We start from the raw sequence: 27,683 nt of genomic DNA, 5'->3' as shown, positions 1-27,683 counted from the left end.
CTTCACACTATTAGAAAAATGAGCAGATGGTATGAAAACAGAAAAGAAGAAAAAGCAAATGATTAACAAACAACAAAAACAAGTTATATTCCAAGCTATAACAAACAATATTCAAACAAATTAGGAATCAAATAATCATAACAAAAGAATACCATATTTTAACTGGAAATGTTAAAAAATAATACTGATGAGAGTGCAGTAAGAGGAGCATTTTCCTAAGGAAACAGGAAAGGTTAAATAATCATTCTCAAGCTGAAATATGTAGCCATCAAAATAATGGTCTTGATAATACAAATTGACATTTAAAAACTCATGGTATATAAAGTTGAGTGAGAATGAAGATATAAAACTACATATAAGGTATGATCTTAATTTTTTAGTTGAACAGAAGGAAACCAAAAATACTGAGAGTAGTATCTCTGAGTAGGGGAAAGAATCATAAATGAATTATATTTTTTCTTTATATGCTTTTGTATTTCCTAATTTTTCTACCATAAACATATTTTTGTTATCAGAAGTAAAACAAACAGCAAACCTAATTTTAAAGTCTTTCATTATGAAAAATAACAATAAATGCAATCTTATGACTGGGTTTGAGTGTAGTAAACAGCTGTGTGATTTAAGTGGACTTAGTTTTATGAGCTAATCCTATCTTGGTGGTCCTGTGGGGCTAAACTTCTAACTCAACTGTAACCTTTATTCCACTGCTGTATGTTTTGTTAGGTGTGTGACCCATGCTAGTCTGTGAGTTCTTTGAGAATAGTGATTGGTTCTAATTCATCTTTGTGCAATATTTATTACATATTTGGCACTCAGCAAATGTTCACTGAATAAATGCATGACTCTAACTGACCTAGCTCTAAGCTAGACTAAATTGGGACATGATAAGCAAACTTTTCTTCAATAATCTTATTTGTTCTGCATAATATCACCTTTTCCATCCTGTATCCCAGACCTAGAGACCAGTTTTTGTATATTTGTCCCTTCACTATTCAAGTTCACATCGTGATACCTCAAGCTGGGTAGGCATGTTTTCTAGAACAGTATCTTTCTCCTTCCTATCCTCCAAATCCTGAAAGCTTTATACTCCCCTCCTATGCACTAACAAACTTAGGATCTTTTATGGTTTATTTACTTAGAATTTACTTTTTAATATACGGGACTCACTCGTTAAACACATATTTGTTAATACGGTATTGAATTATTATTACAGATACCTTTTGCAGATATAATACATACATTCAAAAATAATCTTTAAAAGTATGATTATTAAGTCATAAAGATTAAGGGAACTTGATCTTGTGTGTCTTTCAAATCATGCACCTTGGAGAAGGGCAAGTTCTGATCCTGTAAATTATTCTCTCTGGATGTCAAAGTACAGTAGTATCATTCACAAAGCCACACCCTCAATCAATCTAAGATCTAGGTACTTTATTTCTGCTCAAACCAAGGATCCTTAAAATATACTCAATCAGTGGGATATTGTTGGCTAAAAATAAACTTCACTCAAACCAAAAGCAATCAGATTGAGTAGACAATAAAATTGAAAAATCTCAATTCACAGACTTTTTTAGCACTTGTTTCACATTCCTTTAAAATAGGTTGAACTGATTTTCATATGTGACTCTCCTTTCCAGTTTATGCTCCTGATTTTTGGTGAATGTGTAAAGCTTTGTGGAGGCCTAAAGATCAATTAAACATTCAAACAGGGTTTATGAAAAAAGAAAATAATCTAACATAATCCATAATTTATTTTACCTGTTCAGTATTTGGGGTTATACGTAGAGTGCCTGGGACACAAGTAGATATTTTCAGAGTTGGAGAATGAAGTTCCTGTTGAGAGAAACAAAAGAGGGTTCAAAAATCATTACTGAGCAGTGCCATTTAAATGTCTTAGGTTTTTAAAGTATTATTATTATTTCCTTTATTTTTACAATAACCCAGTTTGCCAGAAATAAGAACTTTATTAAGTGCTTACTTAGATGATTTCCATCTTTACAAAAGCACATTACTGAATTTCTTTCTCAGTATTGCAAGTAACCTAATGAAATATAATTTCTAGAATGCTTTCATAACAATACACACTTCTTGCTTCTTTTTCTTTTTTGAGAACTCTGCTGATACATCCATTGATGTTTTCATATGTCTGCAATTAACAACATTTAAAATTTATCAAAAACATTAAATGTAAAAAAATCCAAAAACCAATATAGGAAATTATCTTTGAAAACTCAACTAAGACTACTGCTGTTAGAGTACTTCATGCTGATTTTAAATTACGCTTTGTGTGATCTGCTTCTAGTTTAATCTCAAAGAGTAGGTTCTGATGTTAAAAAAGATCCATAAAAGTGAGAGTATGATTTTTAATAATGATTAGATAAAATGATCACTCCATCAATTATGCCGGTATTCATTACATTTTTCCCAAATCAACAAACTGCATAGCTTTATCAGTGTGCAAAGAATTGATAGCATTACTCGATTTCAACTAATTGATACAATTCCAGGATATACTTCTAAAACGATTAAAAATACTTTTTCTTCAGATCAAGGAGGTATTAAAAATTAGAATCACAGACTTACAAGGGGAAAACTAGCAGACTCATACCAAAGTATAGCTATAATGTGTGTGTGTGTGTGTATATATATATATATAATATATATGTATAATGTTTAACATTATGTTCTTAAAACAAAAAATATATATATAAATATATGCTGTTCTTAAAACAAAACTATGTTATACATAACATGCTGTTCTTAAAACAAAAGAATGTCTTTACTCAAAGAGCCAAACTTTCTACACACTATGGTTTTTCTTTTGGTTCAACTTGTAAAATTTTCATCCCTCCTCCCTCTGTTACATCAACAGCAATACTTCAAGCTTAATGCTTCAGGGCAGCCTTTGAATATGTTCCCAGATTTCCTGCTGGTAGCTGAGGATAACTGCTCAGACAAATGCTGAGAATTAAAGATTGTAGACCAAACAGGTACATGGTCTTCACTTTAGGAAAATGGTTACAAATACAACCAAGTGAAGGTGGATATGGCACACAGATCAAACAGGAGCAGGTTCAGAAAGACAAAAAAAAGTAATTTTTAGTTATACAATAGTACATGAAGACATTTCAATGTAAAAATTATACAAATAAAGTCAAAGATCTTCCCTTAACCATCCTCCTTTCATTCAAATCTCTTACCCATATGTAATTATTGTCAGGTGTATGCTTATATAAATACATATGTATAAATAATATTTACTGCTTTTATTTTCCTACAATGTAAGCCAAACAATATATCTTATAGATTAGATGTGTCTTAATTCATTATTTTAAATTAATGAATATATATATATATATATTATAGTGTTCCATAATGTTTGTTTGATAATTTGTTTACCTATGCATCTTCTTAAAATTGTTTCCAGGTTTTCGCTGTGCTTCAAAGAGCATCCTTGTGCTATGGTGAGTATTTCTCTAGAATGCCACAAAGTGGGATTGCTAGGACACAGAGTATGTGCATTATTCATTTTAATATATACTGTCCAACTGATTTCCCAAAAGGCCATGCCAATTACACATCCATAAGCAGTGTAGAAATGCTCTCATGTCTGAAAGATGCTTTTATGCCAACTTTTAGTGTTTGTAGGCTGGAGCTAGTAATATCAGAATCATTTTGAGAATACAGTTAGTGCATACTGTCTTGTTCCTGGTTCCGTATATAGGCTAGTTTTTTCCCCTTCCCTTTACCTATTCAAGTATGATGACATCAGCAAATGAAACAAAATCACGCTTACTAGGTAAATAGACTAGCTTTTAAGATAAAAGAGTGTACTGAGAAGTTTTATAAACTGGCTGAAATTCACCCAAGTAGGCATATACACACACACATACACACATATATCTTACATCTTTAGGACCCTTATTGATAGTAATATAGGCAGTTACTTTATTCAGATGCCCAGATGGTAGATATTCAAAAGGCAAATTGGTGTATTTGCACAAAGACTAGTCTGGTGCTACCATAAAAAATTTATTCCGTCTTATTATATTTGAAAGGCTGGTAAATTAATTTCATAAATTATGCTTTATTTAGTTGCTTTGAGCCTTCATTGTTAGAACTGACATAGGCAAATATGGCTTTCCCATACAACTTTTATAGAAACAAAGGGAAAATGGAATAACTACAAAAAGTAAAATATTAAGGTGGTAGCTTAGTATGGGTCAAAGAGATTAAGACATATGGTGGTGATCAGCATGAATTTAAATTACAGCAGTATTAAATTGTCATAAGGGGAAAAAGCCTATCTGAATATAAGGGTTATTAATTAAAGACTTGCTAAAGAAAAGCTTTTCCCCTTGAAAGTCTATAGAATTAGGTAAGTAGTGTGAGTAAATGTCCAAAATGAACACTGTCTTGATGATGAAAGGTATTTTCAGTGGCATCTAGCTCTAGGCAGAATTGCAGCAAGTCATTCCACAAGTAGTCATTGCCTATTCTAAAGGAAGTGATCAAAAATGTTTATACATTAATGAATGAAGATGCCAATTTTAAAGGCATCTCAGGAATAGAAATATAAATCTCTCTTGATAGCCTACATTAATATTTAATTTTTAATGTCACTTATTTGTATATAGCTTACATAAATCCTTCATGTTGGAATCATTAAATTCAATGAATAGTTACATCTTTAGTGCTTGTGCCCTCTATGCCATAACCCCGTGTTCCTTATAACAAAATAATTGAAAGCTGGGGAAGGAGTGGTGGTGACTATCACAATATATTGAAAGAGTCCTGGACTTGGGGCTTCCCTGGTGGCTCAGAGGTTAAAACGTCTACCTCCAATGCAGGATACCCAGGTTCAATCCCTGGGTTGGGAAGATCCCCTGGAGAAGGAAATGGCAACCCACTTCAGTATTCTTGCCTGGAGAATCCCATGGATGGAGGAGCCGGGTAGGCTACAGTCCCCGGGTCGCGAAAAGTCGGACACGACTGAGCAACTTCACTTCATTTTCTGGACTTGAGAAACCCTGTTCCTCAAGTAGACTTCTATTATAACACTATACCACTAGTTAGCTGTGTGATAATGAATAACTCATGCTGTGTGTATGTGAAAGTGTGGATTAGAGGATCTTTAAGCTCCTTTATATTTCTGATACTCTGTGAATATAGGAGATGACTCTCAGTTTATTTTTCCACACAGACAAAACAACTTCAAATCCTTTCAACTTGTCTTGTTTTCCTTTGATAATGATAATGACATCACTTATTGAGAACTTTCTATGCCAAATATGTTACATAGATCATCTTATTTAACAGTCAGAAAAACCGCCATCAGAAAGCTACTACTATAATCCCATTTAACATATGAAAAAAGTAGTCATGTATAGATGTGAGAGTTGGACTATAAAGAACGCTAAGTGCCGAAGAATTGATGCTTTTGGACTGGTGTTGGAGAAGACTCTTGAGAGTCCCTTGGACTGCAAGGAGATCCAACCAGTCCATCCTAAAGGAAATCAGTCCTGAATATTCATTGGAAGGACTGATGTTGAAGCTAAAACTCCAATACTTTGGCCACCTGATGCAAAGAACTGACTCATTTGAAAAGATCCTGATGCTGGGAAAGATTGAAGGTGGGAGGAGAAGGGGACAACAAAGGATGAGATGGTTGGATGGTATCACCAACTCAATGGACTTGAGTTTGAGTAAACTCTGGGAGTTGGTGGACAGGGAGGCCTGGCGTGCTACAGTCCATGAGGTCACAAACAGTTGGACACGACTGAGTGACTGAACTGAACTGAATTGAAAGTTAGACAAAGATGTTTAAGTAACTAGCTGCACATCATACAGCTAATACTAACATGTTGGGATTTCAACTAAAGTAGCATGATCCTACTTAATCACTTACTCCAAAACTTATGCTCTTAATTACTATACTTTGCCACACCTGCATCATTATATTTTGTTTTTCAAGTTGTAGAACATAATTCTACTGTTATATTTGGCTAGTTTTTATAAAAGAAGGTTAGATATTTGCATCTTTTTATTATTTACTGTCAAAGGCAACTTTTTGTTGCCTGAAAACAAGAAATGTGCCCACAACCGACAATGTGAGAATAGTCCTGATTAATAGCATATTAAAAAGCAGAGACATTACTTTGCCACCAAAGGTCTGTCTGGTCAAGGCTATGGTTTTTACAGTGGTCATGTATGGATGTGAGAGCTGGACTGTGAAGAAAGCTGAGCACTGAAGAATCAATGCTTTTGAACTGTGGTGTTGGAGAAGACTCTTGAGAGTGCCTTGGACTGCAAGGAGATCCAAACAGTCCATCCTAAAGGAAATCAGTCCGGGGTGTTCATTGGAAGGACTGATGCTGAAGCTGAAACTCCAGTACTTTGGCCACCTCATGCTAAGATATGACTCATTGGAAAACACACTGATGCTTGGAGGGATTGGGGGCAAGAGGAGAAGGGGACAACAGAGGATGAGATGGCTGGATGGCATCACCGACTCGATGGGCATGAGTTTGAGTAAACTCCGGGAGTTGGTGATGGACAGGGAGGCCTGGCGTGCTGCAATTCTTGGGGTCGCAAAGAGTCAGACATGACTGAGTGACTGAACTTAACTGAACTGAATAACCCTGTTGGCAACATCCTTTATGTACAGTTTTGTTGGAAAATAATTATGTTTATAAGTAAGTAGGTTCAGACTTAATATGAAAGCCAAGACTGTTTTCCCCACAAAGTCTAAATTCATTTTCTACTTTGGGAAAGCTGTAGCAGTGTTCTTCCCTTTCCTCCTCCTTCCTGCCCTTTTCCTTTCCCTTCTCTTCCTCACTCCAGCCTCTTCCCCTCTTTCTTCTCCTCCTCCTCTTATAAAGTACACATGACATTACCAATTTTTGATCAGAGTGGATTAAAATCAATCTGCTTTATTGGAGCTTTCCAGACAAGCAAAGGTTAAAAGAATTCAGCACAATCACACCACCTTTACAGCAAATGCTAAAGGAACTTCTCTAGGCAGAAAATAAGGAAAAGCCTTACCTACAGAAAATAAACCCTAAACAATGGAGAAAATGGTAATAGGATCATACTTATTGATAATTACCTTAAATATAAATAATTAAATGTACCAACCAAAAACACAGACCAGCAGAATGGACAGAAATATTTGCATGTATGCATTTCCACATATCACATCACCCTGCTTGACCCCCTCAAATTGTATGTAATCAATTTATATTGTTAGGTTAATTGTGCTCCCATTATGGCTTGCAATTGTAATTTATCTTGTATTTTTTGTCTAGTTATTGATTGTGAAAACTGATAAACATCTTTTACTATTGTGAATATGCAACTGCTACTCACTTAATACCACCGTATCCTGATTGGCCAACAGAAAAATTATAGAATTCTATATCTCCAAAACTGCCCTTTAATAGAAAAATCCATAATAGAAAAAGCTTTTAAAAATTCATATGTATATCAGAATTATCTTGGAATTTTTTGAAAAATACAAATGCCCAGGTATTATTTTTCTTTGCCAGAACTCCAGATATATTTCTAATGAGCAGCAATGTTTAAAAACAACTGGACTATATGAGCATCTTTTACTTTCATCTAGTTTGTTTCACTTTTTCTATTTCATAGTCAATGCTCCCATTTCATTTAGTTTATGTTCTCCAATCTCTCCATCTCTTTTTTTATGTTCTTTCTCAAACCTTTATCAACCATAGTAGAAAAGTTTTTGTACAAATATATAAATAATATGTATAACATATATATTTTAGAAAAAGTATGAATTTTTGCCTAACTAAAAAATGTGACATTTGATTCCACTTGTTTGACTTAGTATGAAAATAGTGCTACATTTCTAATTTGAAAATATATATATAATAAAAATTTCAAAAATATTATATGTATACATGTATAACTAAATCACACACACACACAAATAATTCTACTTTTTGAAATTTAGTAATGTTTATCTTTTTGCTAGTTTTTCTAAATGCCCTTCAGTTCAATTCAGTTCAGTCGCTCAGTCTTGTCCAACTCTTTGCGATCGCATGAACTGCAGCTCGCCAGGCCTCCCTGTTCATCACCAACTGCCGGAGCCTACCCAAACTCATGCCCATTGAATCGGTGATGCCATCCAACCATCTCATCCTCTGTCATCCCCTTCTCCTCCTGCCCCCAATCCCTCCCAGCATCAGGGTCTTTTCAAATGAGTCAGCTCTTTGCATCAGGTGGCCAAAGTATTGGAGTTTCAGCTTCAACATCAGTCCTTCCAATGAACACCCAGGACTGATTTCCTTTAGGATGGACTGGTTGGATCTCTTTGCAGTCCAAGGGACTCTCAAGAGCCTTCTCCAACACCACAGTTCAAAAGCATCAATTCTTTGGCACTCAGCTTCCTTTATAGTCCAACTCTCACATCCATACATGACTACTGGAAAAACCATCGCCTTAACTAGATGGACCTTTGTTGGCAAAGTAAAGTCTCTGCTTTTTAATATGCTGTCTAGGTTGGTCATAACTTTCTTTCCAAGGAGTAAGCATGTTTTAATTTCATGGCTGCAATCAACATCTGCAGTGATTTTGGAGCCCTCCAAAATAGTCTGACATTGTTTCCACTGTCTCTCCATCTATCTCCCATGAGGTGATGGGACCAGATGCCATGATCTTAGTTTTCTGAATGTTGAGCTTTAAGCCAACTTTTTCACTCTCCTCTTTCAGTTTCATCAAGAGGCTTTTTTGTTCCTCTTCACTTTCTGCCATAAGGGTGGTGTTATCTGCATATCTGAGGTTATTGATATTTCTCCTGGCAATCTTGATTCCAGCTTGTGCTTCCTCCAGCCCAGTGTTTTTCATGATGTACTCTGCATATAAGTTAAATAAGCCTTATGGACATCTAATAACAAAGTATGAGATACAAAATTTTAAATGTATTTGTGTAGGATATGATTAATATAAATTAATTAAATATAAATGCATTATATTTAAACTATTAGTGACATCATTCAAGATGCTCCTATTCTTATTTTTTCTTCATTTGATAAAATATTCTCAGAGAAATGTTAATATGTCTCACTATGATTATATATTTTTCTTTTCCCTTATACTTGTTCTGATTTTTGCTCTATGTATATTTGTTTTTTGTTGCTAAGGTGTTTAATGGTTTATGATGTCTATCTTCTTTGTGAATTGTACCTTTTATCATTAAAAATATTCATCTTTGTTTCATTTAAAATAAATAAACTGTTTTAAAATAAAAGACAAAAAAAAGAGCAGGAGAAAATTCTAAAAGGAAAATTAAATTTCAGATAAGAAAGGAAATATTTAAAAGCATCCAGAAATGTAGTATTCAATATTCTTAGGTAGTACTTTAAGACAGCAAATTGTTAAAATAAGCTATTGGCATCTGAAAAAAAGATCAGTCTGCTTTTGGGGTATTATTTCTCTATATCCTTGGATAATTGTTCATACCTAATGAGAGCTGGGAAACTCTAGTCATCTTAGGGAGAATTCGCTAGTCACAAAACATGTATTTTATTTCTGTATGTTAAAATAGCTATTACTTCAGAGTTAAAAAATCACATGAAATGCAAATAGTGCCAATTTCTTATTTACCTCAGTGAAATAGCTTCTGAATAGTTCAATGCAGTGGAGAAAAAAGGGAAAGCAGAAGCTGGAGAGGTGTTATTTTCCTTTAGGTTAGAAGGGAAACTTTAAAATCTTAAGACATACTCTGAATTCCCCTTCATGGAACACTGCTTTGTCTTGGCAAAGGGGCTTGAGTAACTCAATGAAGCTATGAGGCATGACATGCAGGGCCATCCAAAATGTATGGGTCCTAGTGAGGAGTTCTGAAAAATGTGGTCCACTGGAGGAGAGAATGGCAAACCACTCCAGTATTCTTGCCATGAGAACGCCATGAACAGTATGAAAAGGCAAAAAGATAGGACACCAGAAGATGAGACCTAAGGTCAGAAAGTGTTCAAAATGCTACTGGGGAAGAGTGGAGGGAAATTACAAACAGCTCCAGAAAGAATGAAGCATCTGAGTCAAAGTGGAAACAATGATCAGTTGGGTATGAATGTTAGGTCCATGAATCAAGATAAATTGGAAGTTGTCAACAGGAGATGGCAAGAGTGAATATCAACATCTTAGAAGTCAGTAAACTAAAATGGATGGTGGTGGTGGTTTAGTTGCTAAGTCATGTCTGACTCTTGCAAACTCCCTGGACTGTAGCCTGCTAGGCTCCTCTGTCCATGGGATTCTCTAGGCAAGAATACTGGAGTGGGTTGCCATTTCCTTTTCCAGGGGATTTTCCTGACCCAGGAATCGAACCCGGGTCTCCTACACTGCAGGCAGATTCTTTACCAACTGAGCTATGAGGGAAGCCCCAAATGGATGGGAACGGGCAAATTTAATTCATATGACCATTATATCTACTACTGTGAGCAAAAATCCATTAGAAAAAATGGAGTAGCTCTCAGAGTCAACAAAAGTCTGAAATGTAGTACTTGGATGCAATCTCAAAAATGATAGAATGAGATTGGTTTGTTTCCAAGGCAAACCGTTCAACATCATAGTAATCCAAGTCTATGCCCCAACTACCAAAGCCAAAGAAGCTGAAGCTAACTGGTTCTGTGAAGAACCAAAACATCTTCTAGAACTAATATTAAAAAAAGATGTCCTTTTCATCATAGGGGATTGTAATGCAAAAGTAGAAGGAAGTCAAGAGATACCTGGAGTAACAGGCAAGTTTAGCCTTAGAGTACAAAATGAAGCAAGGCAAAGGCTAACAGAGTTTTCTCAAGAGAAAAAACTGGTCATAGCAAACACCCTCTTCCAACAACCCAAGAGATGACTCTACACATGGACATTACCAGATGGTCAATACTGAAATCGGATCGATTATAATTTTTGCAGCCGAAGATGGAGAAGCTCTATACAGTCAGCAAAAACAAAACCTGGAGCCAACTGTGGTGCAGATCATAAGTTCCTTATGGCAAAATTCAGGCTTAAATTGATAAAGCAGGGAAAACCACTAGGTAATTCAGGTATGACCTAAATCAAATCCCTTATGATTATAGAGTGGAGGTGACAAACAGATTTAAGGGATTAGATCTGGTAGGCAGAGTGCCTGAAGGACTACGGAAAGAGGTTTCTAACACTGTACAGGAGTCATTGACCAAAACCATCCCCAAGAAAAGAAATCCAAGAAGTCAAAATGATTGTCTGAAGAGGCTTTACAAATAGCTGAGGAAAGAAGAAAAGTGAAAGGCAAGGGAGAAAGGGAAAAATATACTCAACTGAATGCAGAGTTCCATAGTATAGCAAGGAGAGATAAGAAGGCCTTCTTAAATGAACAATGCAAAGAGATAGAGGAAAACAATAGAATGGGAAAGACTAGATATTTCTTCAAGAAAATTAGAGATATCAAAAGAACATATCATGCAAAAATGGGCACAAAAAAGGACAGAAACAGTAAAGACCTAATAGAAGCTGAAGAGATTAAGAAGAGGTGGCAAGAATACAAAGAACTATATTAAAAAGGTCTTAAAGACCCAGATAATCACAATGGTGTGATCACTCACCTAGAGCCAGACATCTTGGAGTGTTAACTCAAGTGGGCCTTAGCTTCCTAAGCATTACTACGAGCAATGCTAGTGGACATGATGTAATCCCAGCTGAGCTATTTAAAATCCTAAAAGATGATGCTGCAAATTTGGAAAAATCAGCAGTGACCATAGGACTGGAAAAGGTTAGTTTTCATTCCAATCCCAAAGAAAGGCAGTGCCAAAGAATGTTCAAACTACTGCACAATTGTACTCATTTCACATACTAGCATGATAGTGCTCAAAATCCTTCAAGCTAGGCTTCAACAGTACATGAACCAAGAATTGCCACATGTACAAGCTGGGTCTCAAAGAGGCAGAGGAACCAGAGATCAAATTGGCAAAATCTGTTGGATCATAGAGAAAGCAAAGGTATTCCAGACAAACATCTACTTCGGCTTCATCAACTACATGGAAGCCTTTGAATGTAGAGATCACAACAAACTGTGGAAAATTCTTAAAGAGATGGGAACATCAGACCATCTTACCTGTCTCCTGAGAAACCTGTATGGGGGGCATGAAGCAACAGTTAGAACTGGACATGGAACAACGGACTGGTTCCAAATTGGGAAAGGAGTATGACAAGGCTGTATATTTTCATCCTGCTTACATCATTGGAAAAGACCCTGTTGCTGGAAAAGATTGAAGGCATGAGGAGAAAGGGAAGAAAGAGGATGAGATGGTTGGATGGCATCACCAACTTGATGGACATGAGTTCGAGCAAGCTCTGGGAGTCGGTGATGGACAGGGAAGCCTGGTGTGCTGCAGTCCATGGGGTCGCAAAGAGTTGGACACGACTGAGTGACTGAACTGACAGACTGACTGACAGACATCATTCAAAATGTCAGGCTGGATGAACCACAAGCTGGAATTTAGATTGCCCAGAGAAATATGAACAACCTTAGAAATGCAGGTGATACCACTCTAATGGCAGAAAGTGAAGAGGAACTAGAGAGCCTCTTGATGAGGGTGAAGAAGGAGACAGAAAATGCCAGCTTAAAACTCAACATTAAAAAAACTAAGATCATGGCATCTAGTCCCATCACTTCTTGCAAATAGAAAATGAAAACGTGGAAGCGTTTACATGTTTTATTTTCTTGGGCTCCAAAATCACTGCAGATGGTGACTCCAGCCATGAAATTAAAAAAGCCTTATTCCTTGGAAGGAAAGCTACGATAAACTAAGATAGTTTATTAGAAAGCAGAGATATCACCTTGCCAACAAAGGTCCATGTAGTGAAAACTGTGGTTTCTCCAGTAGTCATGTATGGATATGAGAGTTGGACCATAAAGAAGGTTGAGCACTGAAGAACTGATGCTTTTGAACTGTGTTGCTAAAGAAGATTCTTGAGTCTCTTGGACTGCAAGATGATGAAACCAGTGAATCTAAAGGAAATCAACCCAGAATATTCATTGGAAAGGCTGATGCTGAAGCTGAAACTCCAATACTTTGGCCACCTGATGAGAAGATCTGATTCACTGAAAAAGACTCTGATGCTGGGAAAGATTGAAGGCAAAAGGAGAAGGGGGTGGCAGAGGATGAGATGGTTGGATGGCATCACCAACTCAATGGACATGAGTTTGAGCAAACTCTGGGACATAGTTAAGAGTATTGGAGCCTGGCATACTACATGCAGTCCATGAGGTGGCAAAAGTCATTCACGACCTAACAGCTGAACAACAACATAAGGGAAACCTTAAAAACATAAAATATACTCTGAATTCCAGGATTATTTCAGGGCAACGCCTTGAAAGTCAGAACAAAATCTACTTTGTCCTCTAATATATTTTTGATACTTTCCCCTCTGATAAAACATTAGAATGGAAAAAAAATACAGTAATGGTAACTATGAAATGATCTGCTGGAACTAAAAAATATTAACTTGTTTTAACTAAAAATTCTTTAATATCTAACTAAGGTTAATTAATGGAGATAGCTGATAAAGAACAGATATTTAACGTGTAAATCTATGGCTGATTCATATCAATGTATGACAAAACCCACTGAAATGTTGTGAAGTAATTAGCCTCCAACTAATAAAAAAATTAAAAAAAAAAAAGAATACAATGCCCACAAAAGTAAGATTATATATATTTTTTGTTATTGTTGTTCACAACTGTATCCCCAGTACTTAGCTCCAAATGCATTTAAATATTTAATATCATGAAATATTTGTTAAATGTTGGATAAATAAAGCTGTAACTTCAACCTCTTCTAATAAAAAAAAAAAAAAAGAACAGATATTTAAACTCAGGGCATTCATTAACTAGCCTTTCTAACTGGACAAGTTATTTTGAGCTGTTTGCACTTCAATCTTTTTATTTGTACAACAAATAATACTCAGTGTATGTTTTCATTTGTATACTGTACAATTTGCACAATGGATGCAATAAAGCTTTTTCTATTTATTTTTTGGAGTTCTAGTAAGTCAGTATATAAAACTTTTGAAAAATAAAATATAGCATCTATTAATATGAGGCATTATTTTTAATGCATTGGTAACATATGTAACTAAGTTATTTGTTCAATACTAGTTATGTAGTGGTAATGAAAGAGACAGAAAAGACAGAATACACTTTCTGCCCTCACCAAAGTTACAATCAGTTAAGGGTAAAAACTATTATTGTAAATAACAATAAAGATTGTTGTAAATAACAATAAGAGCTACAAGGAACTTACTCTGGGAGTTTCCAGGGCTAAGAGGTAACTTCAGCCTGGAACAACTTAAGATTTCATCACAAGGTTACACTTCAGGAAAATTTCTTGAAAAATTAGTATGATTTCAACATATCTAGATTGGTGAGAATAGAGAATAGGGACATTTCAATTGTAAGAGTATCATGCACAAAGACATAGTTGTGGAAAATGAGGGGCTATATTTAAAGAACAACAGTTTACATTTTGGCTGAAACATAGAACACTAGAAGAGGAGTTCCCGGAAGTAAGGTCCCTGGGAGCCAAATAATTGGAGGGCTTTGAAAGTCAGACTAAGAAATTCATAGACACTGAGTGTCATTGAAGTTTTATTGAGCAGTAGAGTGATATGAGGTGTTCATAGAGAATTTAAGTAACTAATATATTCTTAGGTGCAATAGAGTTTGTGAAGATTTTAAAATAATTTTATTCAGAGATGTATCCATCCAAGCTGAAATCTATGCTAAGGAGAAATGGGTAAATACTATGCTTGAAGATAAAAATATTTCCTTGGAGAGTTCTAAATGTATTTTCATATGTGGGTGAGTACTGAACAGTAGTAGTAGTTTTTATGAAACAATCTCAGGGCACATAACTGATATGCTAAACCAATTACAAGGTCATTGAGTAAGATTCAATAAATAAAAACATTTCCCTTAAATATACAGGAGAGGTAGAAAGAATATTTCTATAAACAGTGTAATTAACAGCTCTAAGTTAATTTGGTTAAAGGAAGAATCACAACAATATTCCAGGGAAATTACATGACAAATCAGAATGACAAGCCCTTCAACAACATTTGACATATTAAATAATGATAAATATTTGTCCAAAGGGAAAAAAGTTTTAACCAAATATAAACAAGTCAAATCCAGATGCTTAATAAGATCTAAGAACTAAAATAGAAAACTGATTGACTTATTAAATAGCTTTCTTATATTTCTATGTTGTTCATGTTTTTAAAGAGGCAATTTGTGTCCTACTTTCCACTTTCAATTCAAAGAGAGGGCATAGAGGAGTGAAATCTACAAAACAGTGCCAGTCATGTATCTTATTAAAACCACTGCTGACAGCCACATTCAGGAATTTTTGCAAGCCATAATCACAAAAAGAGAGGGGAGAGAGGAGAGGAAGGATTTGAAGTTTCATTCTATTCCCCAAAACACTTTTTTTTTGACTGACTTTAAGTTTTTATTAAAAAAAAAAATCTCAACCATCAAGTGTATAGTCCATGGTGGAGGGGAATAAGAACTACAGAAATAATATACTACTCAATATTATGCTATCTTACAATAATTTAGCTAAATGATGAAAAACTGATACTGGGTTTAAAAGGAGACCACACCTGGAATGGAGGTTGGGGTGGAGTACTACATTGAGGAGAGAGTAAGAAGATCCAGGGTTGAAGATGTTTTGGTGGAAGAAGACTTTCCAGATGCATATTAAGGGATAGGTAGTAATCCAGCAGAAATGTGAGGGAAGGGTAGATGCTGCCAGAGCAGGCAATGGAATGAACAAAGGAAGGGGTGAGAGGGAAGCAAAACGTTCAAGAAACAGACAGAAGTGCAGTGCATCTAGAACACAAGATATAAGGAAATGAGTAGTGACAGATAAGACTACAAAAATAGAGTGAGGCTGTCCTAAGGAAGCTCTTGAATAACATCAAAGTTGAGGAGTTTGACCTAAGTTGGGAACTCAATTATCAAAGTTTTTTAAAAGATTCTTAATTGCAAATTAAATGACATTTTATTGCTGATTTAATACATTCCACAAAAAGGTACAAGTCAACATTATTTGTTCTTGATACTTCTATCAAAGTATTTATGAGTCTTTAAATAACTAAAAATTAATCAACTTACTACCCGGTGCTGGAGTTTTATATGTTTTGATACAAAACAATCAATAAAATATATGAGAGAAATGTAAAAAAGAATTCTGAACAGTAACAAAATACATCTGCTTTCTTGGTAAATAACATAATATTTTAAAAGCATTGACATGTTTATTGACATTATTTATTTATGCCCTGGATTGTGTCCCAAAAGCTTTTGGGTGGTTCATAATGGAGTAGGTACAAGAAAATGATCATGAAGCATATACAGGAATCAGGTATCAGAGACAGTATAACACAGATAAGAGTCAAATGTGTAGAACAGGAATATCCAGTATAACATGGTGGTTATAAGCACAGACTGGAAACTAAACTCTTTAGATTTAAATTCAAAAAAAGAGGGGATATGTGTATACATATAGCTGATTCACTTGCTGTACAGTAGAAAGTAACACAACATTGTAAAGCAATTACACTTCAATGTTTTTTTAAAATATTCAAACCCCAGTTCTACCACATACTAGCCGTATGAACTTGAGCAAGTCACATAGCACCCCTGTGCCTTGGTTATCTCATCTGTAAAAATGGACATGATATTTGAACTTTACTCGTTATTGTTCAGTTGCTAAGTCGCAGAGTCACTGACTCTGCAACCACTGAGCTGCATGCAGCACACCAGACTCCTCTGTCCTTCACTGTCTCTGAGAGTTTGCTCAAACTCATGCCTATTGAGTCAGTGATGCCATCCAACCATCTCATCCTTTGTCGCCTCCTTCTTCTTTTGCCTTCAACCTTTCACAGCATCAGAGTCTTTTCCAATGAGTCAGCTCTTCACATCAGGTTGCCAAAGTATTGGAACTTCAGCTTCAAGATCAGTCCTTCCAATGAATATTCCTCCTTTAGTAATGACTGGTTTGATCTTCTTGCAGTTCAAGGGACTCTCAAGAGTCCTCTCAACCACAATCTGAAAATATCAATTCTTCTGTGCTTAGCCTTCTTTATGGTCCAACTCTCAGATCCGTACATGACTACTGGAAAAACCATCGCTTTGACTATATGGACCTTTGTCAGCAAAATGATGTCTCTGCTTTTTATTACACTAAGTTTGTCATAGCTTTTCTTCCAAGGAGCAAGTGTCTTTTAATTTTGTGTCTGCAGTCACCACCCACAGTGATTTTGGAGACCAAGAAAATAAAGTCTGTCACTGTTTCTATTTTTCCCCATCTATTTGCATGAAGTGATGGCACCAGATGCCATGATCTTAGTTTACTTTACTTACTAAGGTTTAAAATTAATTCAATAAGCTAAGGGAGATAGGAAGTTAGAAAGGCTATGAAACCCAGATCATGTGCTGAAGAAAGGAAGATGCATTTTGATTGAGGGGAGTTATTTTTTCATCTTTTTTCCTCTTCTTAAATATTTACTGGACTTCACTGGTGGTTCAGTGGATAGGAATCTGCCTGCCAATGCAGAAGACACAGGTCAGTCCCTGGTCTGGGAAGATTCCACATGCCATGCTGTGGAGCAATGAGGCCAGTGCACCACGACTACTGAACCCACACTCTAGATCCCACAAACCACAAGTAGAGAAAGCCTGTGCACAGCAGTGAAGACCCAGCACAGCCAAAAAATGAATAAAATAAATAATTAAAAATTTTTTTCTCTCAAAAAGTAAGGTTCTGGGGAAATTATATAAAAGATAGATACAGTCAGCCCTCCATATCCATGGCTTCTGCATCTGCAATTTCAACCAATGGAGGACTGAAAATATTAGAAAAATAAAAATCTGGAAAGCTTCAAAAAGCAAAATTTGAATTTGATGTGTTCTGACAACTATTTATATAGCATTTACATTGTATTTACAGATCTGAAGATGACTTAAAATACATGGAATGCTATGCATAAGTTATATGTAAATACTAGGCCATTTTATGTAAGATATTTGAGCATCTGTGGATTTTGGTATCTGGAGCAGGGATCCAGGTAACAATCCCCCTTGGATAACAAAGGATTACTACATATATAAATAAAAATATTTCATTTCACCTTTTAAAGAAGGTTCATGAATTTAATTCTCCTTCTACTGAAACAGTCTTTCTAAACATATGCTTTGAAAGTTCGTGGCTTCATATTCTGTTTCATTCCTATGTGTCCATTAAAGCTGATCAGGTACATTGGCAGCAGCTTGATGGCACATCTGCATCACCATGAATTTCTTTGAATGTGATGATCTTAGATATATTTATATATTTAAATGAGTAGCTTGAATAAATATATATATATATATATATATATATATCTGCAGTGTCCAGTAGAACTCTCTGCAGTGGTGGAAATACCTTATATCTGTGCTGTACAGATAGTAGTCACTAGCCACCTGTGGCTGTTGAGCACTTAAAACATGTCTATTGTGAATGAGAAACTGAATAATTAGTTTTAATTTTAATTAATTTAAATGTAAATAACCACATATCCCAGGTGGCTCAGATGATAGACTGCTGATAATGCAGGAGACCCTGGTTCGATTCCTGGGTAAGGAATTCCCCTGGAGAAGGAAATGGCAACCCACTACAGTCTTCTTGCCTGAAGAATTTCATGGACACAGGAGCCTGGCGGGCTAGTTCATGAGGTCACAAAGAGTGGGACACAACTGAGCAACTAACACTTTCTTCTTTCTCTTTGCCCTATTGGAAGTATAGCTCTAGAAGAAGCATTAGGTAAGAGGCAGACTACAAGCAAGCTTTAATATTCAGCATCACTACATTTTAAAAAGGAATAAGAAAAAAAACATGCACCAAAAAAAACCCTCCATTTCAAATATTAAGTTTCATGTTCAAAGATACTAAGAGCATGGGAACTTCCAAATTACTCTTTCTAAAGGATACTTATGTCAGTAAACATTATAAATATATTTCTGCTGCTCATCTTTTGATCATACACCATGAGTTTTAGAAAACTACTTTAATGCTTTTCCTCATTAGTTTTTCCTAGCTGGTAGAGCCCTAATAAGCCTTTCAAGCATATGTGTTTACCTAATCTTTCCAGTGTCAGAGGAACTCTTACTTTATAGTCTATTCATATAATGAAAATGAAATGTTAGTCACTCAGTCATGTCCAACTCTTTGCAATCCCATGGACTGTAGCCCAACAGGCTCCTCCATCCATGGGATTATCCAGGCAAGAATATTGAAGTGGGTTGCCATTCTCTTCTCCAGAGGATCTTCCTGACCTAGGGATCGAACCCAGGTCTCTTGTATTGCAGGCAGATTCTTTACCATTGAGCCACCAGGGAAGCTCATATTCATGATAGACTATTCATATATTATTTAATTTATTATTGTATTTTATCTGTGCAGCTAGTGGTTTTTGTTGGCTATATTTTTATAAATCAATAATACAAATGGGAAGAATTATAAAGTGCTAACTCTGTGCTGGACACCTTCACATGTTATCTCATTTGATACTCATTACAACTCGGCTTGCTTCCCTGGTGGCTCAGATGGTAAAGTGCCTGTCTGCAATGCAGGAGACCTGGGTTCAATCCCTGAGTTGGGAAGATCCCCGGGTTGGGAAGCTACCTATTTGTAGCTCTCCCTGAGACATTACACATAGATTCACTTGTACAGGCATTTTCTCCACACAATGTTCTCTGTGACTGATCTTTAGGCTCCACAAAATATAAACATCTTTAGTCAATACTACTGACTTTCATTTTCCCATTGATAGGTCCTATCAAATAGTTCAAGACTTTAGTGCAATGCATAAAGGAGAGACAGCAAGACTGTTGGGATGAGAATTAAATAATAAAAAAGATTACACACATAGTACAGGACTTTGTTCTCTAAATATTTGGAAACTTGTTGAACACAACTCTTTCATGTTGCCTAATTTAAATTTTAAAACTTTACTTAAAATTAATAAGTAATACACTGTTCCAAGAAAGAAAACCATGGGAGCCTTATAGGTGCTTCTGTCAGTTTTAATGACTATGAGAATCACTGACTGTAATAATGGTGACTGAACAGTTTCAAAAGAGGTAGTATGTTTAAAAACCACCTGACATTTATGCTGACCGAATTTTCCAAGGCAAACTGCCATTTGAATAAATTTTCTGAATAGTATGGGAGATGCTTTACCTAGAACCTTTTAAAGCAGTTTAAACACCTGCCTTAGGTTATTGTTGAGATGTTGTTCTGAACTTTGAACAGAAAGAAACAGGTTAAGTTGTAATGATCTCTCTTTAGATGAAACAAACACTTCCTCAATTTAGGATACAATTTGTGATTCTGTTCCCATGTAAAAAAAGCTACAGAATGTAAGAGTAATGGAACTCCTTCCCTTCACCGCTTCCCTCCAAGGAAACTCTCCAAGAAACCCAATCTTGGATTCTTTTTCTTTTATTAAAGGAGAAACTAGGAGAGAAAATAAAGTATCCAGTCACTTTGCAGTGCATGTTTTTTGTTTTTAAGAATTAGAAATGTATCTGTTCCATTGGAAGTCAAAAAGGGATGGCTATTGGGATGGCTTCTGTTGTGAAGAAAATGTTAGCTCAAATATACTTGTTTAGAAAGGTTTTCACTTTTAAAAAGGGTTTAAGAGTATGGCAAATCTTGCAGTTATTTTACCAAGAATTGTCAAGAAAAAAAAATTGAATCACAACAGTTAAAAAAGTTCACCTCCCTCCCCATTTCCCCCACCACCTTCACACACACACACACACAATTATAGCTTGTTAGAGCCATTGACTGAAAACAGGCCCAGCAATTTATCAGACTTCCCTTAAACAAGAGACAATTGGCAAGGGCATTTTCACCTAGCAATTAGTTGCACTCAATTTCTATAGCCTCATTTAATTATAAGCACAAAAGGGATGACCAAAACTGAACACTCAGGGCTCTTTATCCTATGACCTCATTCCTTTTTCAGGCAACCTACTTCCCTGAACAATCATTCACTTTAGTGACCACGCCTTTGAACAACAATTTATCAAAACAACACACCCATCCCCACAGAGCAGGAAAATTTTCTGTTAGTGTATAGAAATCCTGGCATAGTAAAGGAGCTATCCACAATCTTTGTAACCAAAGAAAAGGAAAAAAAAATCATGTAAACAAAGAAAAGCCCAAGCTGAATAATTTTGAGAGCAGAGATCATTCATAAACTCATATTCTTCCCCAGGTTGCTTTCTGGAGTTAAATTTTGTTGCAAGCTTAAAATTGAAAAGAATGGTCATTCATATCACACAATCTCTAAGAGGTCCTTTCTTGCATCAAAACATTTTATTCAGTAAAATATTGATGGCTAAAGCACAAAATCATATTCTAAAATGAAATATAGACATACAGAACACCTACAGACTAGATCATGTATGCATGCATGCATTCATGCTAAGTTGCTTCCATCTTGTTCAACTCTTTGTGACCCTATGGACTGTAACTGGCTAGGCTTCTTTGTCCATGAGATTCTCCAGGCAAGAGTAATGGAGTGGGTTGCCATGCCCTCCTCCAGGGCATCTTCCCGACTCAGGGATCAAACCCACATCTGTTATGTCTCCTGCATTGGCAGCAGGTTCTTTACTACTAGCACCACCTAGGAAGTCCCCAGATCATGTTTTTCTGTCCTCAGTATGGACTCTCCCTAGATAAGCAAATGGGTATTTATCTAGATAATCATGGTGCTTCCTACATAACAGGCATTTAATAAATATGTGCTCAATGAATGATGGGTATTAAAAATATTTTATTTTGATCAATTTCTCTATCATAACAGAACTGCTCTGTATGCATGGAAAATATCTTGAACATCATAAAAAGCTAAAACTAATGGAAGAGAAATATTTATGTCCAACGTGTATTAACATCAGTGCTGTTCATTTGAGGCAGTATTTCATTTTGAATTAATGATGGATGTTTAATGTTCCAGCATTTTAAAATGTTGAGCCAAAAGGTTTTTGTTCTCTTTAGTTTCATGTAGTTTCTAGAACTCCATTTATTTATAAGACTACATTCAGCTCTAAAATTCACCTATGACCTTGATTATACCTGCTTCTGATTTTTCCAGTTCACATGAATAAACCTATTAACTTTAATTCTATCATCAATTTAGATAATTTCACCCACAACTGGTTTCTATATTCAATTTTCTCTGAGAAACATTCTATCAGTCAGACAAAATAATAACTGAGAGAATCATAAAATATATCTGATCAATTGTAGACAAGAAACAGAGCAACATTATATTTGGAGAAATTTAAAATATGTTTATATCTATAAATACTATTTTAGTTCATAAGAAAGCAATAAAGGAAAAGACGTGTGCTAAAAAGCCAGAAATAGAAAATACTAAAGTGCTGCACAAAGCATTTGTTTAAACCTAAAATGTCTACTACACAAACTAAAAAAGAAAAGCAGCACAATATCATTTCAATTTCTCAAAGGGATCATATTTTACTACTGGCAATGATATATATTTTTAATCTTATGAATTCTTTTAATATCATCCAAACACAAAAATACTAAAAACAATTAAAGTAAAAGTTTAATTGAATTCATGATAACCAACCCATTTTCCTAGCTGCCATGGTCACAAACTCAAGCATCAGAATAATTGCTATATACCAACTCAAAATGTCATTGAAACATGGCATATTAAGGAGAGAATTTTAAAAAATAAAGCTAAATGAAAAAGATATTAAGTAATGTGTATTTCTTGCTTGTGCTAGGTATGGTATATAATAAAGCTGCTACCACATCTTACACATTTCATTAACATGAAGGTAATTTCAGGTCAATTTTAGGTCTTACCTTATACAATGCCATCCTGCCACTAAACAGGGAGAAAGTAAATAAAATAATAGTTTCTTAGTCACATTCTTTGTGACAGCTATCTTAAAGCTTTCTTGCCAAATTATCTTTTAGTAGATTTATGAATACCCTTTGATATGTAACTCAGTTTGAAATTTTACCTTCCTCTTCCAGCCCTTTTCTTTCTTATCAATTATAAATAACTTTGGACTTCACCCTCTATCACAATCTCTTTTCCCAGTTTCTGTGGTGATACTTTCTGTCCTTAAGGCTCTTTGTAAATTCCTTTGGGGAACTACATTTCAGGATGGAGCTAGTCCTATGAAGATCACTTAGGAGATATCTGGTATAAACAAGGTGATTTTTGCAAAAAGCTCAACCAGTGTGGTCCAGGTTTATTTAAAAGGAAAGTTGAACTATGGAGTATACAATAAAGTGTGACCCTAAAAGCTGTTCTGTGGTCAATGTTTATAACTCGCCAAATTTCAGCTTTAATTTTTTTTCTTATTTATTTTTCTTTTACTAGGAAGTTGATAAGAGGTTAATAATTATGTGAGGGTAATTTTAGCATACCCATGATAATGGTAACTTGCTGTTTCCAACTTTTGCATTGTTTTGAGGCTACTCAGGAACATAGGTGACAGCTACTATGTTGTTCATTAACATCCTAATGCTTAATATTGGAATGCACATTTGCATTATTATTATCACAAACTAGTAGTTTTGACTTTTTATTTTTCTTCCCTTTGACTTCAATGCAGGTGGAGTTTTTCTCAAATAGGTAATTACTGCCAGTAAATGCTGGGGTTTTTCGTCTTAATTTTCCCCTCAAATTAAGCTAGGAGTGAAGTAAAACAGTAAAATTGTGGCCCTTATAGTTGTTCATTTACCTATATCTTTAAAAAATTCTTTTTAAAACAGCTTTATCATATCCCTTATAAATGTTGCTTCATATCCTACTTAAAATTGTTGTTTTGGGGAAAATAGTCCATATTATCACAGATCAGCATAACAATGCAACATAGGATATCATTCCGATGGTTACTTTTTGAGCTCCTCACAGTACTGCTTGTATCTTGAAGCATAATTTCACTTTGGACAGAAGTTTCCAGAAAGCTTAAAGACATGCAAATTTAATGTAAAGACAGTCAAAGATGAAAACAGACATAGAGCTGTTATTTTTATATTGTCTTGCAATGTTCTTTCATATTCATTAGCAAGATTATTAGCACAGATACTAAACTAATCCCTTTAAAAACAAATTTATTTCATTTTAAAGGGTGTCTTAGATTTCCATTATTTTTAACTTTCATATAACGACTGCTTATATCTTGCCTTCTTCAATTCTATATTCACTTTCAATATTCCTTCTACTAAGACATAAATTATCCACCTTGACTATACAAGAACCAGTGTGTCATTTTCAGAAGACTAAACACATATAACGATTCAAATGGACATTTGTGCCTGTCACTTATCCTGGAGCAGTATACTATTTGCCAAACACAAATAACTGCTTGTCACTCCGTACATATCATTTTCCCTGCACCACCATATTTGATTTTTTTAAAAAAGCTGTATACTTTTGATATGAAGTGAACCAGTGAGAACTTATTTTATAAAAAGTTGAGGATTGCTTTATGGTAGGAGTAAAAGAATACCTCAGATTAGATATTCCAATCTAATTCCACAAAAATGAACCATTTTATATTCTAGTTAGATTGTGAAAATCATTGGAACTGATAAACAAATGGCTACAAGCATTAGTAAACTGATAAACAAATGGCTACAGCACTAGAAAAGAACAGCCAGGAGATGGAATTTGGGCGACCTTATATTGCATATAAAAGTGCAATCCAAGAGATAATATTCTGTAGAACAGAGCCAGAGAAGCAAGAAGAAAATAAAGGAGTTCAAGATTTCCCCCTCTTTGACATAGCTGCCTTTGCGGTACCTGGGAATGGTCGCTCCAAACCAAGCTTTGGTAGGAGGAGGAAGTTTTGAGAGGGGAGAGCACTTCTCCTGAGCCGACAGGGTCCAAAGCCTGAACCACCTTGTTCATGGGCCCACTGTAAGTCCTCACTCGCTCGTACACTACATTTTTTTCTGGAGGCTGCTGGGCTTGGCTTGACTGACGGTAGCAGTGGTAATGCTGGGGCTGGCATGGCAGCACCTCTGGGGACTGCTGAGTCCCACAGCTGCTGCTGCTCATCTCACTCCAGTAGCTTGAGCTCATCTTCTCAGTGGTCTGCAAGGTAATCCCCAGATGCTCTCCCTAAGGAACAGAGAGAGATCATGAAAGAAAAGAGCAGGAAAGCAGACAGGCAGGCACATGTTGAAACCTTTTATTAACCACCGCGGCCTATTCTGGTGCCAACAAGAGACTAGAGTTACCTGAGCAGCAGCAGAAGCAGGTCCGGCAGCTGCAGAGGAGGCAGCAAAGTAGTTGAGTGCAAATGCAAAGTGGAGCCACCCCAGTGAGATTGCTCCAGGAAATAGTACTGCCACGCCCCTGAGGGGCGGAATCACCAGGCAGGTTTACTGGTCAGGAGAGGCCCTGCTTTGCTACGGAGATAGCTACCAGGCCGCTCAGTAGGCTAAGGAAGTCTAAGAAGAGCAGGAATGTGGAATTTCAGGGCTAAAGTCAGAGCTTCCAAATTCCACTGTCTTGGAAATTCACTTGAACTGTAAATAGGTAAAGACATGCCCATGCCAAAATTTACTAGAGAAAAAAAATCACAAAAGTCATATGAAGGTGACTTTCCCATGGTTCTTAACCGTAGGAAAGGTAATTATAAGCATGAATATTACCATTCCAGAGTCTCAGACCAAAATAAGGGATATTAGCATAGGGACCACACTAGTTTTCCCAGATAAATTTGCATTCTTTGTAAAACCCATCTGGTAATTGCAGTTGAGGGGGATTGCTGCGGGGTCTCCTTCTAGCAACTCTCTCTAATTTGGGGACCTGTTTAATTTGCTCCAGGCCTCATGTGACTTTCTAATTTAAATTGAGGAAGATTTGTCTAAATGATGAGATCTGTCAAGAAAAATCTAACCAGTCCATAAATGCTTTGCATTTTAGCATTTATATATTGTTTTGCATTTTTACAAAGAACTGTATCCTGACTTTATGCTTTTTAAATATCTAGTTCTTAAGGGAGCTGCAAATCTTAAGACGTGCCTTAATTGATATAATGAGATTTAAATAGCCTTAGCACTTATATTGGAGAAGGCAATGGCACCCCACTCCAGTACTCTTGCCTGGAAAATCCCATGGACAGAGGAGCCTGGTGGGCTGCAGTCCATGGGGTCGCTACAAGTCGGACAAGACTGAGCGACTTCACTTTCACTTGGAGAAGAAAATGGCAACCCACTCCAGTGTTCTTGCCTGGAGAATCCCAGGGACGATGGAGCCTCGTGGGCTACCGTCTATGGGGTCGCACAGAGTTGGACACGACTGAAGCGACTTAGTAGCAGCAGCACTTATATTTATCACTACTTGAAATCACAATCATATTGCCTACTTATCCACCAGATTTTGCCTTGCAAGATATTTCAGCACTACAGAATTCTAGAATACTCTCACTGAGGGTGTCTTCAGAAAATGATGTCTTCCTAGTGTGTATATATACCATAGAACCCAGGACACCACCACCATTCTGGAGAGGAAGAAAATATCGTCAAGCTGGCTAGCCAGATTTTTATCTGCTGAGTGTACAAAAGGCAGTGATTTACTTGGTCATTCACTCTGACTATGTGAGGAGTTTTACGTGGAATATCTTCATCCTCTCAAATGTATGAGGGCTTAGAGGGGAGGTACTGAGGCAGAGACACAGAGAGGCTGAAAATCTTCCCAAAGTTAAACTACTAGTAAATAATGAGTCTGTGATTTGAGCAGACAGCTAACTTTAAGCTCTTAGCTACTGTATTATACTGCTAAGTAAAATTTTAAATTATGTTTTGTATCTGGACATCCAATACAGCTTCCAAGTGGAAAAATAAAATAGTTTTGAACCATTAGTACATAAGTGACTTTAAAAATAATCTTTGGTTTTTTACGGGGGAGAGGTAAGCAAAATGCTGAAAATGGACCTTAAAAACTTTAAAATAATTAAAATAATTTATTGTATATTTACATTTATATTTGTATGCAGTGTGCAGAGCTTTCAAATCTAATCTTTGTTCATTATAATGCTGTTTCTCAAGGCTTAAAATTTAATTTAATTTGCCAAACAGCCTGGCAAAATATCATATCAATAACTTGTTAATATCATTAACATATCATTTTGAACCAGCTTTATATGTGAATGGGAAATGGATATTACGTGGGGTCATCCAGTCAGCTCTGATTGTTGAAATCTGAATTTGAAATACACACAAACACATATACACAGTGCCATTAATGTCTGCATCCAGTGCTGCTAATATCTGTATTCTAATAACTAAAGTAAGAAATTGAGATGAAAAATAAAAATTCCTTCATCCATACCTGCCCTCCATATTTCTTGGATATATGACATTTTGAGACAACCGCCTTAATGCAATTGGTAAAAATTAATGTGTGAAACTGACACCTTCTTTTAATTCCTGAGCCTCATCCATCAGTTTTCTACATGCTTGGGTATGAAAAAGAAAGAGCTTGAAGCTCAAGGATAGTATTAATACAAAGAAAGGAAATTAGACACTGTCTGGCAGACAAACCACATCTAGGTATGAAACAGATGTTGA

The 27,683-nt window shown here is 35.8% G+C and overlaps 1 protein-coding gene across 2 annotated transcripts in view; it reads right to left on the bottom strand.

Annotated features, from left to right (window-relative positions):
* Positions 1-25,434, bottom strand: part of POF1B (POF1B actin binding protein) — an 89,705-nt gene extending 64,271 nt beyond the window's left edge. For both annotated transcript variants that reach the window (XM_061137200.1, XM_061137201.1), the window contains exons 1-3: positions 25,347-25,434; positions 24,907-25,227; positions 1,759-1,833 (exon numbers count right to left, since the gene is read on the bottom strand). In XM_061137200.1, the coding sequence (XP_060993183.1) occupies positions 1,759-1,833; positions 24,907-25,188 (357 nt within the window). In that variant the 5' untranslated portion in view covers positions 25,189-25,227; positions 25,347-25,434. The remainder of the gene's footprint in view (positions 1-1,758; positions 1,834-24,906; positions 25,228-25,346) is intronic.
* Between the last annotated feature and the right edge of the window lie 2,249 nt (positions 25,435-27,683).

This window comes from Dama dama, chromosome X (assembly GCF_033118175.1).
Source record: "Dama dama isolate Ldn47 chromosome X, ASM3311817v1, whole genome shotgun sequence".
NCBI lineage: Eukaryota > Metazoa > Chordata > Mammalia > Artiodactyla > Cervidae > Dama > Dama dama.
Note: the sequence above shows the minus strand (reverse complement) of the source record. Positions and strands in the feature narration are given on the sequence as shown.